The sequence below is a fragment of the Triticum aestivum genome, chromosome 5D (genome assembly GCF_018294505.1).
Source record: "Triticum aestivum cultivar Chinese Spring chromosome 5D, IWGSC CS RefSeq v2.1, whole genome shotgun sequence".
NCBI lineage: Eukaryota > Viridiplantae > Streptophyta > Magnoliopsida > Poales > Poaceae > Triticum > Triticum aestivum.
Window position 1 is genome coordinate 489,818,609 of NC_057808.1, and position 14,182 is coordinate 489,832,790.

Consider the following 14,182-nt stretch of genomic DNA (forward strand, 5'->3'; position numbering starts at 1 on the left):
GGTGCGGACTGCTGGTGAGAGCACCAGAACTGGGCGGCGGCGACGAAGGGGTGGGGCGGCCGGGGGCTTGCTGTCGAAGGGAGGAAGAGAATGATCTATGTGCCACCGACTGGCGGGCCAAAGGAAGGAGTATGCGGGCGTCGTGCGCATCTGCCTTGTCTCCACGCCGACGCAAATGAGCGCCAAATTTGAGATAGGAATTGGTCGCCCGACAGACGAAAAGCGGACACGCGTTGGATCCATTTTTGTGTGATTCAGACGGACACAGACGGTTGGAGTTACTCTTACGTGTTCAACAAATCAATTGAAAGTTTTCTCGAAAAGAAAGACGCAGAGACGTCCAAAATCCCGCGTGTCCGTTCCGGAACCGAATCCGTTCCGAAGGTGCCCGTTTCGAACATCCTCTGTTTTCTATTTTATATATGGAAAAAAAGTATCAAGCCTCCCCAAAAAAGACGAGCTTCCCTCCCGAGTAAGCAGAGTCCCCGAGCGCGACAGTAGGGTTCCCAGCCGCCGCCGGCCCGCCGAACCGGCCAAAGCCTCCGCTGCCCTGCCGCCTGTACAGGAGCCCAGAAGCGCCTCCCTCCGTCGAGCATCCGCTCCCACCGGGGGAGCAGGCCCTCCCGCCCAGCAACACCGCCGCCCGGAGCTACGCCGGCGACCAGTCCATAGGCAGGTAGCCACCACTCCTCCCTCCTTCCTCTTGCATCCTCTGCCTGTTAATTTTTTTTCCTGATTTTTGTGTGGGATGAGTACTTGCTGTAGATTTGATATTGTGAGAATATAATGATGATTATTTCTTGATGAGTACTTGCAGCATGATTTTTCCAGTGCATGTTCAAGTTTACATGAGGATTTTGCTTGATAGGTGTTTGTCATAATGCTTGTAGGGGCAAATGTTTAGTTTGATTTTTTTCCAGATGAACAAATGTTCTGGTTTAAACATGCAATGATTGACGATATACGAAGAGGAAAAGATTAAATTGTTTTATCTGCACCATCTTGGCCTGAAATCAACGCTTAGCAGTAACATGCAATTTTAGAGAGCAGGAGCTTTTTCTTGGTTATACTGGCCGAAATTGGTTAACACATTAGTACTACTAGTGGTGATAGATGTCCCAAATCTTGCTTATGATTGGGAATATAGTGGTACTGTACCGCTTTGTTGTTGATTATGTACTCTCTATATATATATGAACCATTGCTGTCTTTTCCCGTGTTCAGGTTAGGGCTTCTGCACAGGTATGAGAGGGACCTACGATCCACTGCTCGGGACGCAGGTTATGCAAGGAGCTCTTGTGCAAAGAAGTGTCCTCCATCGCCTGTCTTTGATTTGGCGAGGGATTGAACCTTTTGTTTTCCTTGGAGCAGCTGTTGGCTTGGGTTGGGCAGCATGGAAGTACTACGATCGTAGAGCAGCTATGCGCACCTACGGACGCCACATGACCGGCAAGACAGTCGGACTGGTTGTCGGACGTGATGATGAGATCGACCGTGTTATTTCCATCCTCTGCCGCAAGACCAAGAACTGTGCCGCGCTAGTAGGCCACGCGGGGGTTGGCAAGACAGCCATTGCAGAGGGCCTCGCGCAGCGCATCGCTACCGGCAAGGTACCTGCTGCGCTTGCCGGGGCACGTGTCGTGGAGATCGACCTCGGGGCCATGGTTGCCGGGACCGTGATGCGCGGTATGTTTGAGGAGCGAATGAAAAGCGTGATAAAGCAGGCGGAGAATGCGGCCGGCAAGATAATTCTCTTCATTGATGAGATGCATGTGCTTCCTCGTGCTGGTGATAGCCACGGAAATACAGACGCTTCCAGCTTGCTGAAGCCGGCTTTGGCCCGTGGTCGTATCCGCTGTGTAGGTGCTACGACTTTTGATGGTTACCGCAATTACATTGAGAAGGATCCTGCACTTGAGCGGCGATTCCAGAAGGTGCATATCGAGGAGCCAAGCACGCAGGCGACAATTGGCATTCTGCGGGGGCTAAAGCAGCAGTTCGAACAGCATCATGGCTTGGAAATCCAAGATGCTGCTCTTGTTGCTGCTGCACAGCTTGCTGCCCGCTACATCACTGGTAAGGAATTTACTTATTTATACTATTGTTTCTAGAGGTGATTAGGATACAGAACTACAGGTGATCTTTTGTGGTTGTTGTCTGCCCCATCTTAAGGCTCCATAGTTCACATGCTAATTAAACTATCTGCATAGACTGTGCTGTGCAATTCAAGGGAAAGAATATTAGAGCCCCGTAAAGCACCCTTTTGTTGCATTGTGGACATTTAGTTGAAATAATTCTAGATATACAATCTTTGCTGTCCTGTGCATATAAATTGATAGTGTAACCTGCACTGAAAATTTTCCTTTATGCCGAATAACACCCATGAGTGTCAACAATGGATATATATAATGGATTTTGTTGCTGTCTTTACCATAGGCCGTCAATTTCCGGATAAGGCTATTGATCTGATTGATGAGGCGTGCACTGCCACAATAAAAAGGGCGATCTCTGCAAACCCAACAAAGGGAGCAGCTGTTGTACCAAATGATGTCGCACAAGTAAGCATTTTCCTCACAACAACATGTGGATACTGTTTCAATCAATATTTGTCATGCAAATTCTAACGTTAACGTTGTCATTTGAAGGTTGTGAGCCAATGGACTGGAATTCCTGTCTGTACACTGGAGCAAGAAGAGAAGGATAAGTTAATTCACCTAGCAGACAGGCTGCATGAGCGGGTTGTTGGCCAGGATGAAGCGGTAAATTTGGTTGCTGAAACAGTGTTATGTTCTATGGCTGGCCTTGATCATCCCGGCCAACCCATAGGATCTTTCCTCTTCTTGGGCTCAACTGGTGTTGGAAAGACAGAGCTTGCAAAAGCTCTCGCCGAACAGCTCTTTGGCAGTGAAAAGATGTTGGTTCGCTTTGACATGTCTGAATATGTTGGCAGTGGATCTATTTTGCGCCTCATTGGAGCACCCCCAAGGTATTTTTTAATATATTTTGTAACATTGCATTACTTCTTAGTCTGTAGCTTGATTGATACTACTAATTCTTCTTTGTAACTTCTTACTTAAAGCCATGATGGCTATGATGACGGTGGGCAACTGACTGAGAAAGTTAGGAATCGCCCATACAGTGTCATCCTTTTTGATGAGGTGGAGAAGGCAGATCCCTCGGTGTTGAACATTTTTATTCAACTTCTTGATGATGGTGTGTTGACCGATGGCAAAGGACGGACGGTTGATTTCAAGAATACCATCATCATTATGACCTCAAATCTTGGAGCAGAGCACCTCACAGCAGGAATGGCTGGAGAAATCACAATGGATGCTGCACGTGACCTTTTGATGAAACAGGTTTGTGAATCCTAGACTGCTGGTGTGAAGGTTCAGAAAAGACTTAAAGCTTGAGTGTCTCATCATTATGACATTGTTTGTGCAGGTTCAGAAACACTTCAAACCTGAGTTCCTCAACAGGCTGAGTGAGATTGTGGTATTTGAGCCGCTTTTGCATGACAAACTGAAGGAGATTGTGAAAATCCAAATGAAGAGCGTCATTGCCAGGGTGGCTGACAAGGGCATCTCTCTTTTTGCAAGTGATGCTGCATTGGATGTCATTTTATCGGATTCATACAACCCAGTAAGCACAGCTTCATTTTTCATGCTTATTAAACACATGATTAGGCTCATGTTTTCATATGTGCATGCTTTGTCTCTCACAGATGTATGGTGCAAGGCCCATAAGGAGATGGTTGGAGAAGAATGTGATGACTAAGCTGTCCCAAATGCTGGTGAAGGGTGAGGCTAGTGAAGGCTCGACGATCACCGTCGGTGCTACGGATAACAGGAGTAAGCTCAAGTATGAAGTAGCGAAGAAGGCCGAACTTTCCGGTGTCATCTGCAACACTGACAGCGGTGGTATGGCGGCCGTGGTGAGTCCCATAAAAAGAATTGCCTCTCAGCTAGCGAGGGTGACACTAAAGTATACTGATGGGCCTGCGCTCAAGACCTTGTAACGGGAGTCGTGACATAGATCAGTTAAATTATGAGGAAAGCTAAACTCACGGTACAACTAATATGAGCAATTCATCTATGCTTGAAAAGTTTATTTAACTCTAACAGGAGGTTTAACAACTGCTGAGGAAAGCTGGTTAGTTCAACCTATGCGGAAGTTGCTGTGGTTGTATCTTTATTACAGTCTGGTATCTAGGAATTGCAATTCTCTTGTTGGGTTCATCTTTTGGAAAACCAAGTCTCTTGGAATTTGAAATCCAACTGCCTTCCGTAGCTTTAGTAGCAGTAGAATTACATACAGTGAATGCATTAGTGACATTGCAGATATTGTTCTTCTTGGGCTGTGGAACACTGTGCCGCAGAGGCAGATTGAAGTAGATCTTGCTCACAATCCAATCATAGAGCAAGTAAATTTGTGAAAGAAAATAGCGAACTTAATGGTAGTAAGAAGGGCATCACTCTGAAACTCCTAAAAATAGTTTGAGACCTCGTGAATCTGGCACATTCCAAGAATTACATGTCTGGCTGTTGAGCAAATATGCTACAAAAAGTATTTTATATATGTAAAGTTAATCTAGCGCAAGAAAGCGAAATCTTGCGACAGAAAATTCAACAAAATTTCAGTATTGTCGAGACCCGATATAGGGCTCGGACCTAAATCAATTTTGAATCAACAAAGTCGTCAACTCGCCAAAATTAAGTAACCTGTCAACTCATAGTCTTTTGGGGCTGTTGGTCAAAGAATGGCAATTACTATGTTGATATTGTCCTTGGAGTAACACTGTAGATAGGTTGATGAACCGTGGTGCAACGCTTGTAGTGCATGGATTTGATCATATGTAGTAGTATTTGTGAAGTGCATGTTGGCTGCCTTTTGTCGTTTGGTGCAACGTCTGTGTGATGGAGTATACTACTAGTACGTAGTAGAACCTAGGTCCTGATTCAAACAGAGACTCGGAGATGAATAGATTCCTTGGACCGAATTAATTGCCGATCAAGCATTGTTTGTTGATGGAAAATGAAGGATACACTTTTTCTTCCACTTTGCTGATGCCCACCATTGCTTCCTCCATTGCGATGGTCACGTGAGGGAGTCCTATGGGGCCAAAAGGCAGATGGGCGGGCCCTCCCCTGTCGTCCAGTCTGTGTGTCCCCCAATCCCCCAAAAAAGCCACCTTCTCTCTTGAAGAGACCAGGTGAAGACAAAACAGGAGCAACAGAGCACGAAACTGGTCAGGACAAAAATCGAAGCACGGTTGGGTTGCCATGCAATGCCAGGGCCGGTGGTGGAATGGATGGCCCGCCCGCCAGGGGATTCCTCCCTCCGGTCGGTCGCGGTGTGATTTTATGAGGACGAAACTGCCCTTCCGGTCCATTCCCTCCCTTGCCTTTCTTCCTCTTTGCGCCTCCAAGAGACTCTTGTTCTACTCCCGTTTCGCACCCGCTGTGTGTTACCGTCACGTCCCACTGCCCTGCCCTGCCCTGCCCTTGTATACGATGAGACCCAGCTAAGAGCGTTGACGCCGGCCCACTCTCATCGCACGCTCCGCGCCCGTTGACGGCGGTGCCAGGATTTTAATCATGTGTAGTCAACTCAATCTTGTGTTGTCAAGATATATGTATTTCTATGAATTTTGTATTATTTTTGGCATGATTTGTGCTTATATATGATACTTTTTCCATAAAGTTGTGTAGTCATTTGACTACACAGCCTATACATTGGCTTCGCCACTGTAATGATCCCCAACGGACAAATCTCCCGTCCCGTCCCGTGCACTAGGCGACCCATGCAGCCTTTGCTTTCGCCACCTTTCTTTCCGGCAGCAGGAGCAGCCGGAGCAGGCCAGCCTTGGACTGTTATGCTCAGCCGCTGTGCATGCTGCAGGGAGAGACGAACGACCGTGCCCATCTTTTTCCTCCCAACCACTACCGTGCTACTCTTGTTACACCCAAACGGCAACTGCTTTTTTGCTTTCGCTCGTTTACTCTTGTTACATAGATCCATTTGTACATATATGTTGAAAAAGATGCATACAAATGGATCGACATCTTGAATTCCATGTGTAAAATTATTTGCTTTCGTAAGTCCATCGTTTCCTAACCTAATAGTTATGCGTGCTACCGCAAAGTGTCAATGAATCTCTATCATTAAAGAAGAGTTGGTAGTTTTGTCTCACCTCTCATCATCCTCCTTCATGTTGGTTTATTCTCCCTCCAACTAGAAACCGAATCGATTCGCATATCCTCCTTGTTTATTTTTTGTGCTTGCTTTGACAGGGGCCGATTCATTAAAGAACGTAAATATTAGGTAATTAAGAATTCAGAAATCACATTATATATATGAGCTCACCTTTCTAAAAGACATACATAAGATTTTTCCCAATAATCTTCCAAAACAAAAATAAGATACTCAATAAAAAAAGGCTAATCCCGTGAACTACGCCATTTATTATCTATCATTATCTCTACTATTAAATTACAATCACAATCTTCCTAATAAAACAAAGATCACATATATTTTCTTATCTTACCAAATTACAACAAAAGTCTCATGTCTCACTACTTACCAAATTACAAATAAATGGGAATTTCTGATTCAATTCGTAAGTCCGTCAACGGCGAGCCTTCGGATAAAAAAACCCACCTCCTCGCTTTCATTCTCATCTTACGATCCCCTCACACAAAACCAATAAATAAATAAACATGGAAGGAAAACAGGCTCTGGCAAATCTGACCTACACACAAACCATCCACCGAGGGAAAAGGAAAGAAAGAAACACACACGATCAGTTTGCCCACTCGTCCTCCTCTTCACTCCCAATCTCATCTTTCCCGTCGCTATAGTCCCCCCGTCCTCTCCAATGCAGCAAGAAATGAAGATGGAACTGCCGACGCGAGGTCGAGCGCCGTGGAACATGCGGGGTTTCCCGCTCACACAGGAGCTTCACGGTGACACCTTCAAGCACAAGCACTAGAGGAGATCGATTAATCAATGGACGAGTGAGGCCATCGGGGCTCCTGATCAACTTGCGGTTCGCCGCCCTCTCATTTGAAAAATCACTCGCATGACGAAGTCGTCCTCCCCTTGCACCTTGCACCGGTGACCATGGGGAAGGCATCTCTTTCTTTCTTTTCGTACATGGCGATGGCAAGGGGAGAGTCCAAATTCTCCACGCCATAACCCTAGACGTCGCGATTAGATGCCGCATATCCATTGCCTAGGCCATCTCTCCCCTGAGTCGGTCCTCTCAAAGGTATGGAGCATGGGGCGCGCATGTTGCCTCCCACCACACCCTAGATGACCACAACATCGACGACTGGGCGCACAATGACGTGGAGCCGTCCCATCACTACCATGCTGAGGTTTGAGATCATTATTTGAACATGAACAATTATTTTTGTAAGACTTGGATACGCTGTTAACGAGAACTGGTTCGTGTACCCTTCTGATTTAGTATAGCCAAACACCAGATGCTCATGTTTTGCCATTTTAACCAAACTGGCTGATAGACCGTAGAAGACTGAGCGTGCAACGACGGGGAGCCCTCCCATCATTACTATGCTGAGGTCGGTGATCATTATTATAACATGAACAATTGTTTTGTAAGAACTGGATATGTTGTTAAGGTGAACTGATTCGTGCTTCTACTTCGGTATAACCAAACACTTGCCACAAGATTTTTCTTGAGTCTACCTGCAATTTTGTTATTCTTTTAAAATTTTAACTTTGCAAAACCAACACATCTACGGTCTATTTGTCATTTTTGGTTAAAATGGCTAAAACTAAGCATCTCATGTTTACTACGTAAGTTTTTTGTGGTACTGAGATGAGCATGATTATGTCTATTTTGGCAGACATTGAGTTAATCCAGAGTACTCCCATTGTAGAGGCTGTATTGCCTTATCTCTAGATCATGAGTTCCGAACTTAAGTTTCCCCTTAAAATATGAAGGATCTCCACATAGTTCCTTGCAGGATGTCCATGCAAGTAGAATGCTAGTTTTTCCGCTTCACTAAATTAGATGATGCTTATACCTCTTGATGCATGTCGTATGATGCATAGAAAATGTCAAGTGCATGATTCGTTTGTTACATGTCTCACGTGCGATCTGGATGTTCCCTCTTCTCTGCAAGCTCTCTGTTTATGGTCTCTTCTTAAAAATAATATCAAATGTGACTATGTGATTAGTGTAGGTAAGTACGCTTAAGAATTAATGTCTCTCTTTTCTACTCTGGTTGTTTGGCCCATGTTTGTAGTCTATAATGTGGCTTTAATGGTTACAATATGATAAATTTTATTCACATGCCGGCAACGACAAATGAAACATCGAAGATCAAAAGAAAAAGTAGGGAATACAATTTTGTCTAATATACTCAAGTTTCTATAGGATTTAGCTTTGGAAAAGTTTGGGCCTAAATCTTGTTGTTTGGGTAGGTAAAGGTCAGAACTTTATGATTTGCACCATAGCGCAAATTTGAAAAATAAATTTAAACTACTTCCTCACATATTTCATTATTTTCATGCATTGCATGTTCATCAGGTACTGATACACCTTTTTTGTGATGATGCGAGCCTGATTTGCATTTGATTAGCAGGTTACCTTTTAGACTACATATTTTGCACCTGATTTCATTAATATCGCATTTCCCCCAATATCAGCAATCTTATTACATATTGAATGCTTATGAAGGACTTTGATGGTGATTGAGGTGAATAACTGAATGCCTAATAATTTTGCTATCCAACATGCCATGACTAAAAAACTTGAAATATTCCTGAGCAATGTTTTATCACATATAAGTATTGATATGTATCTGTATCAACCATGAAATTGGTCAAACCTCTCATTTGTGGGGTGATTTTGATTTGTAGTGGAAAATTGTTTTTTTTTTCTATTTTAACTCTAGGTTGGTCTCGTAGCAGTTTATTCAATCACATTCATATATAGAGAGTTTTAGTGTACAAATATATATATATATCTAGATTTTAGTTGTTCTCACCGCCTGTTATCCTCGAGTAAAGACATCAATGTGCATTTAATAAAAATGCAATTGGGAATGAAAGGTAAGCAATCCAAAGCAAGCTCCAGCAGGTACTTTTTTTTTGGGGAGTTTAGCTAATGCAAGTGTGCTTTGGCATAGGCTTGATCTCTCCTTTCTAGAGATAGTTATTTTCTGCCTTTTTTGGCTCGGACCTGCTTTGATTTCTTTAGATCTCATGTTTCTCACCAAACAAGGTAGGATGCAATGGTGATGTATGACCTACTCTTTTGTATGTCTTTCATTTGAGGGACACACACACACATTTCTTTCAAAAACGGTGGTTAAGGGACACAATAACTACAAGGAGGTTGATTAATTAGTGTCTCATTATATTTTTTGTTATCACAAGGCAACGTGCGAGTACTTATCTAGTTTGGTTAAGCTTCAAATTTGGAATTATTCAACATCTCTATTCCCTTCAAAACACCGCGCTCTTTTGCTTCATGCCCTGAAATGGATCGATACAAGTGCCCAACCACGTATCATGCTCCTTTGGGAAGAAATTTAGTCCCCTCTGCTTCTTCTTTGGGTTGGCAACCGACGGCCACTACTTGTTCAGATCTGTGTCCGACTGCTGGGTGCATGTATGTTGGGTGTCCCGCTGATCATGTTCCTTCACCAGGGAGTCCTTCACTTGTCTGTCTTTGTATATTCCTTTGTCATGGATAATTCTCATCATCTCCTTGTCTACTGCTACACCACTTGGATGAGGCATTTCGACAAACAATGACCATGCATTGACAGACGAGCTGTCAGTCGACATCCACGACCAGACAAGCCTTGGCGATTGCGACTCTATGAACACATAGTCAATGTTGAGGTCGATGGTCAATGGGACTCAATGGCCGAAAGTGAAGGAGGACTCAGACTGTTGTGCCAATCAATGTGTGTTGGTCGGTCCAAGGTGATTGGAGGCATAAAGTAGGGCAGCTTCAGCTGGGACGCATGGGGCAGCAATTGCGTAGGTAGCACCGGCCTGACGACACGCTTTGCCAGACGAGATATATATTGTCCGGTCGCGTACACGCCGCCATGTTCTTCTTCGCCTTGTGGCGGCGGGCATTGCATTCTGCGGGCGCGACTTTGCGAGCGACCACACCATGCTTGGGTTCTTCGGCTCCGGGGGACAACGATCGTGTTTGCCGGGTCCTCCGGTGGGGGCTCCGTTGTGGCAAAGGACGATATAAGAGTGGGGGGAAGCAACGATGAGAGCGGGTGGAAGTCGAAATGGGCGGGCTTTCACGCGGAAACTGTGGTGGAAATATTCAAACGTGCGGGCTCCGTGTGGGTTTTTGGGTGGGGAAGGTGCATGGATCGAGGTGAACCTAGAGGGTGTTGAACAGGGACAGTTACAAAATTTTAATTACTAGTAATTAGCAATGTGATGCAAATCCAGAATATAAATGTGTGCCTGGCAGGAAAGCCACCGGAGCCTCTAGTTTCTGGTCTCTCTTTGTGTCCAAATCGCGATCCAAAGCCACCGTGGTAAAATAGACTAGGGGGAGGCAACACCACCTGGTACGAGCGGGCGCGCTCAAGATCCTGGTGAAATGGAACAAAAGGGTGTGCAAAGACAGTAAAATCCCAAAAGTTCTACTACTATAGCACAAAACTGACAGTAAAAGGTGATGCAATTTTAGACTCATTTGTTGTAACGGTAAGCAATTGACACTTGATTGTACAAAGATGGATACGATGAGAATGGGGATGATGATGTTGGAGATGGAGGTGGTGAAGATGGCTTCAAAATTTCCGGGACGAAGGGGGGAAATCTGGTGTGAAACAACCCCTAGAGAAGAACCGGGTTTCCGCCTCACAGGGGTTGTCAGAAAAATCAGAGAAAAATGTATATGGCCAAATCTCTTCGAAAGTGACCATATAGGACCCGGTGAGGTTGTCAGAGGCCACTTGTGGGCCCCTGTAAGGTGGACACCTGGGCAACCCAAGCCCCCCGGCTGCCCCCTTTTGGCTCCTGGCCTTTTCTGGTGCAAAAATTCAAGAACTATTTTCTTTTATTTTTCTGAGGTCTTGGCATGGTACTTCTTTCATGATTTTTCAAATTCCACCTCTTTCAGCACCACTGATAATTCTATGTATTAGAAGAGGAACCACATTTAAATTGATGCAGAGGTAATTAAAAAGGCATAAAAGTAGAGTCCATATCCTCTAAAATTGTGATGCAAAATGCATGTATCAATGGGTGAAACACGGATCTGCGCTTGGTGGATGTGATTCTTGTTAAGGCTAGTCATAGTGGGGAGTAACTTAGACTGGTATCATGCATATGACACTGGTTATGTTACTACCTTCATAATGTAAAGTATCGTAGAAGTAGTATCATAGATGATTGCATTTATTAGGTTGTACTTATTTTGCCATGGTTGTGTTATGTTACGGTAAGACTAACCATAGTGGGAGTAACATAGATGAAATCTAAGCAAAAAAGATGATGTATTAGCTAATTAATGAGGAGAGAGACAAATAAAGTAACATAGCTAGTTACTCATACAATGAGTAACATCACACATATCAAGACAAACATGAGTGTACAACCTAATAAATAAAGTGTTACATGACACCACACATATGTTACTCCCCACTATAGAGGTAGTAACATAGATTAGTAACATATGCATGTTACTAGTCTAAGTTACTCCCCACTATGGCTAGTCTAACACATTACTACCACAAACACTTGTTACTACCACAAATACCTATCTCCTCATTAACTAGTTTCCACATAAGCAAATTTGCTTTGGATGTGTTATGTAAAAACTAGCTAAGTTAGTTCCACTACGACTACCCATAGTGGGAGTAACATAAGTGGTAGCATCACACATATCTAGGCAAAATCGATGATGTGACAAATAATTAATGAAGAAAGAGAGGCATGTGGTAAAACGTAGACTAGATGAGTAACATCACACATAGCAAGACAAGATGAGTCTACAACCTAAAAATGAAGTGTTACATGACACCACACATATGTTACTCCTTGCTATAGAGGTAGTAACATGGACTAGTAATATATGCATGTTAGTAGTCTAAAGTTACTCCTCGCTATGGCTAGTTTACATGAAGTGAAATTCTAGTAATTAATAAGTCAAGTGAATAGAAATAGGGCACATAAAAACATTTGTTAGTATCCCTCGGTTATTGCGGTGTGCATGATGTGTATGTATGGATGGCTACCTTCAAAACAGCATGGAAGAGACAGCTAGACTACAAATCATATCAACACGACCCCACCTTGGAAGAGACAGCTGAAGCAGATGTCTCCAAGTTGTGATATATTTGGCGTTGCGATTGCACACTGGGTGTCGCCCACATTTGTCCTAGCATACCAACACGACCCCACCTTGACAATCATTTTGTCCTAAACAAAAGCATCATCCATGCATGGCAACGTGATTGATTTTATACGTACGTGATTACTCACACATGCATGCACGTAGTACAAACTTTGATGGTTGGGTACAATAATTAAGTGTGTTTACTGTGCGCAAGTTGCCTGCAATTACAATTCGGCCAGTTGATTTCCAGAAAGAGGGAGGCATAGCTCCTAGGCGGGGGAGACAACGGGGTCAACCAGGCACCGGGACCAGTGGCGGATCTAGTGGGGGTGCCCTCGGTGTCCTGGCACCCCTTTATAGCTGTAAAATAAATTTTACTATATACTTATGTTTTGCGGGTAAAATTTTACTAATACATAACACTAAATATCCATCAAGTTGTTGCTATCTTCAGACTATTTATTGAGATTATGATTATGTTTAGTGTAAACTTTGAACCGTGGCACCCCAAGCCAGCGATTCTAGGTATGCCACTGACGGGGAGCGACCGATAGCCCGGGACGACACCGCAGCAACATCGTTGTCGGAGGAGAGTCTGAAGCTTGGTTGGTGCTGGATAAGAAGGATCCTGGTGTTGGGGGTTGTGTGGCTTAGTTGGAAGGCCAAGACGATGACAACGTGTCGGACACAGCTCGAGAGGGCATGGTAGGACAACGAGGCGCACGCGGGAGCGTCGCCCCCCACGAGTGCCATCAACATGTGGTTTGGCTAGCGTTGGGTCGAGCGGATGGAGAAGTATACCGCTTGATGGGCGGAAGCAAATGGCACGACAACCGTTGGATGTAAATCGAACTATGCGCACGATTTGACTGACACCCAATCGTTTTTTAGGCAATTGATGTATAGGGGGTCCCATAATTAAGGACCACCACTTGCAAGGACTACAATTAATTACTCTCTCCATATCGATGAATTAGTCATCTTAGGTTGTGCGTCACGACACAGATGAAGGGAAAAACAAGAGGACTTAATGTTTATTTATTAATTAATACCATTGCATATAAACCGACCACTGGATGCCGTGCTAGGTACTCTGTTGGAATTTGCTAGTAGGCTTTTGGCCGAAAGCCCAACTAAAATCTGAAATCCTCAAGGCCCATTCATGCATGGTTGTGTGGTTTGAGTGTGACTAATGTTTCATCCCATATTGCTAGGTGAGCGGGAGTTGGACCACTTTGTAAGATGAGCTCTTCTAGCACTTGTATGAGTATGAGAAGAGGAGACCTATACGTGCGCTCCTCCTCGCTCGCCTCGCCATGACGGGTCAGGTCAAGTTTCGGGAATGAGCCGAGCCGAGGACAAAGCTATGTATGTTGTTTATATTTTTGCTGCTCAGAAAAAATTAATGAGTTATTAATTAATAATTAATGAACATGTTAGTTACTCACCCATTTCTGATTCTTTTCGATCGTGTGGCTGTTGCTGACTTGGACATGGAGTTTACTCCCATGATCTGATAGGTAGACGTCTAGCCTGGCCACTGCCACGACATATGGTTTCACACCGTTCAGAACATTGCACCGCCACGCAAGTCTTCTCCATCCCTCCTTCTGGTGTGCACCGCGAGAAGGGGCAGCAGGCCTCCGGAACCTCGCCTCTCGCGATCCTGTATGGGAGAGGGCTAATCAGGTTTTTGGGGAGCACACTCACGTGACTGCTAGCAGCGATGAATTCCTCAACGACGACTTCTTCCCCGACCTCGACAACCTCTTCATCAACGACATGGGTGACAACGTCAATGCCAACGGTTCTGCTCCCGCTGCACCGTAT

At 44.4% G+C, this 14,182-nt stretch overlaps 1 protein-coding gene across 6 annotated transcripts; it reads left to right on the forward strand.

Annotated features, from left to right (window-relative positions):
• Positions 1-447: 447 nt before the first annotated feature.
• On the forward strand, positions 448-4,437 carry LOC123125668 (chaperone protein ClpB 1). Of its 6 annotated transcripts, none has more exons than XM_044546136.1 (8): positions 448-676; positions 1,225-1,280; positions 1,372-2,076; positions 2,437-2,558; positions 2,646-2,986; positions 3,080-3,359; positions 3,445-3,642; positions 3,725-4,436. In XM_044546136.1, the coding sequence occupies exons 3-8, from the start codon at positions 1,422-1,424 to the stop codon at positions 4,016-4,018; spliced, it is 1,890 nt and encodes a 629-aa protein (XP_044402071.1). In that variant the 5' UTR covers positions 448-676; positions 1,225-1,280; positions 1,372-1,421; the 3' UTR covers positions 4,019-4,436. The 6 variants fall into 6 exon arrangements, with proteins under 6 accessions (XP_044402071.1, XP_044402073.1, XP_044402070.1 ...); XM_044546138.1 differs by having other exon boundaries at positions 1,225-1,242; XM_044546135.1 differs by having other exon boundaries at positions 448-672.
• The last annotated feature ends 9,745 nt before the right edge of the window (positions 4,438-14,182 follow it).

Bases quoted from the DNA above. Each gene is read 5' to 3' on its own strand.
- LOC123125668 (XM_044546133.1), top strand. From the start codon at position 1,245: ATGAGAGGGACCTACGATCCACTGCTCGGGACGCAGGTTATGCAAGGA. The intron at 2,559-2,645 runs GTAAGCATTTTC...TGTCATTTGAAG, and splicing joins TACCAAATGATGTCGCACAA to GTTGTGAGCCAATGGACTGG. The intron at 3,643-3,724 runs GTAAGCACAGCT...TGTCTCTCACAG, and splicing joins TATCGGATTCATACAACCCA to ATGTATGGTGCAAGGCCCAT.